General features: G+C 49.4%; 2 protein-coding genes across 2 annotated transcripts in view; one reads left to right on the top strand and one right to left on the bottom strand.

Annotated features, from left to right (window-relative positions):
- DUOX2 (dual oxidase 2) overlaps positions 1–2018 on the bottom strand; it is a 26758-nt gene that overhangs the window by 23625 nt on the left and 1115 nt on the right. The window lies entirely within an intron of this gene.
- DUOXA2 (dual oxidase maturation factor 2) overlaps positions 1–2018 on the top strand; it is a 7106-nt gene that overhangs the window by 4044 nt on the left and 1044 nt on the right. The window contains exons 2-4 of the mRNA XM_004687842.2: positions 860–917; positions 1175–1309; positions 1556–1769. Of these exons, the coding sequence (XP_004687899.1) occupies positions 860–917; positions 1175–1309; positions 1556–1769 (407 nt within the window). The remainder of the gene's footprint in view (positions 1–859; positions 918–1174; positions 1310–1555; positions 1770–2018) is intronic.

Below are 2018 nucleotides of genomic sequence, written 5' to 3'. Positions count from 1 at the left end.
CACACACACACACACACACACACACACACACACACACACACACCTAACTGAAATGGCAATTCTGCTTGGGAGATGCCCATAGCTTTAATCTATTTCAGGGCTATTTTTGCAAAGACAACTTTCTACTCTGATTCCCAGTTCCCTATGTGCATTTTTATTTATCTACTTAACTATTTTACCAGCCAATATAAGAAACAGAGGCAATGTGCTGGGTGGGAAATAAAAGTTCAAAAATCCCTACAAAAGCTTGCACCTCTTTTTCACTTTTAGAGATTAGATAGATTTGTACCTTATCAATTCAATGTATGTCTTCCCAACCAAGTGACTCCCCAAAACTTTATTATAATGGGCCTTGCATTTTCTGTGGCTTCACTGTGTATTGTCTTCCAAAACCCTTGCCAGCAGAGCTGTAGACAGTAGATGACTGTTTTAATAACCAAGGGATCTTAAGAGACTTTGTTTTGGGTAGCTACTAGACATGAAAGTTTTCTGTACTCTCCCACCCAATCTTAACAGTTTGCATAGGGACTTTTATTGGGTTAATTACATGCAACACCCAGAAGGTCTCAACAAGACCTTTTAAACCTTTTATCTCAGGAGTATGTCCTTGGCCAGCACATGAGAGCAAAAAGGCAAGCTAAACACTCATTCTAAGGTGGAGAGATCATAATGAGGAGGCTCTAAATCCTAGATACAGTTTGATGGGCAACTGGTGGTCACTTTTTCTTGATCACCTTCCCCAACAGTGGGAGCAAAGCGAGGAGCAGTAGAGCTCCCTCCAGATGGCATGGGGTCAAGGGAAGTTGGGGGTTGCCGGTTGGGCAGTACCCAGGCCTGACCCAACTGCTTGTTCTTGCAGCGCTGGTTCTGGTTGGTGAGAGTTCTTCTCAGTCTGTTCATAGGAGCAGAAATTGTAGGTGAGTGTGTGGTGCAACCAAAGGGGAGAGGACCTGGAGTGAGAAGGGAGGTGGGTAGCGGACACCTGGGAAAATGGCACCTGGGGTTACCTTCAGCTCCTTTCAGTGCCAGTTCTTCTTTCCTTGCTGTGCATTGGATCACTAGGTTCAATTTTTGTACATCTCCTACATTATACCATCTCTTATCACCACTTTCCGAATTCCATCTTTGCATTCTTTCCACCCCTCCAACTCCAATTGTGTTCTTTTTTCCAAAGCTGTGCACTTCAGTACAGAATGGTCAGTGGGCAGCATTAACACCACCACATCCTATAAAGCCTTCAGTTCAGAGCGAGTTCGAGCTGATGTCGGTCTGCATGTGGGCTTGGACGGCATTAACATTACACTCACAGGTGAGGGAACTGGGGTGTGACCTCCTTGGGTTGGCGGACCCCACGTTTGGGGAAGTGTTTGTGGAAGTGTAGCAGACGCAGATGGTGGAGCTTTCACCCCAAACTCAGCGCTTGATCCTGCTGGATTTGTGTTTTTCCAGACACACTGCCAAACCCATTTCTCTCGCACCCTCACTTTTCTACCCGAATCCCCTAAGTTGTTCTGTCGGTCTGCGTACAGCCCTATGACCCTGCTGCTCTCTTCAGGGACCCCAGTGCTGCAGCTGAATGAGACCATAGACTACAACGAGCAGTTCACCTGGCGGTTTGGCGAGAACTATGAGCTGGAGTATTCGGGAGCACTTGAGAAGGGGCTGCCGGATCCAGTTCTCTATTTGGCGGAGAAATTCACCCCCAGCAGCCCCTGTGGGCTCTACCGCCAGTACCGCTTGGCTGGACACTATGCCTCAGCCATGCTGTGGTGAGCGTGGGGAGGAATCCTGGAGAGGGGCCCTGGGCGGGGCTGGGCTAGGGCGGGAGGGAGGGTGAGGGGTCGTGTGAACCGGAGGTTGTGAGCTGCAGCTACAGCCGGACAAACTCCGAGAATTACTGTCCCGCGGGTATTAAGGTCACGGTCTGCACAGACCATAGGAATTCAAAAACCCAGCCAAGGCTGAGAGCCGGCTACCTCCCCGGGGTACCTCCCCCCAACCCCCCGTTCTCTCAGCCC

The sequence above is a fragment of the Condylura cristata genome, unplaced genomic scaffold (assembly GCF_000260355.1).
Source record: "Condylura cristata isolate star-nosed mole 26May11 unplaced genomic scaffold, ConCri1.0 scaffold00023, whole genome shotgun sequence".
NCBI classification, from domain to species: Eukaryota; Metazoa; Chordata; class Mammalia; order Eulipotyphla; family Talpidae; genus Condylura; species Condylura cristata.
This window is presented reverse-complemented; position numbering and strand designations above follow the sequence as displayed.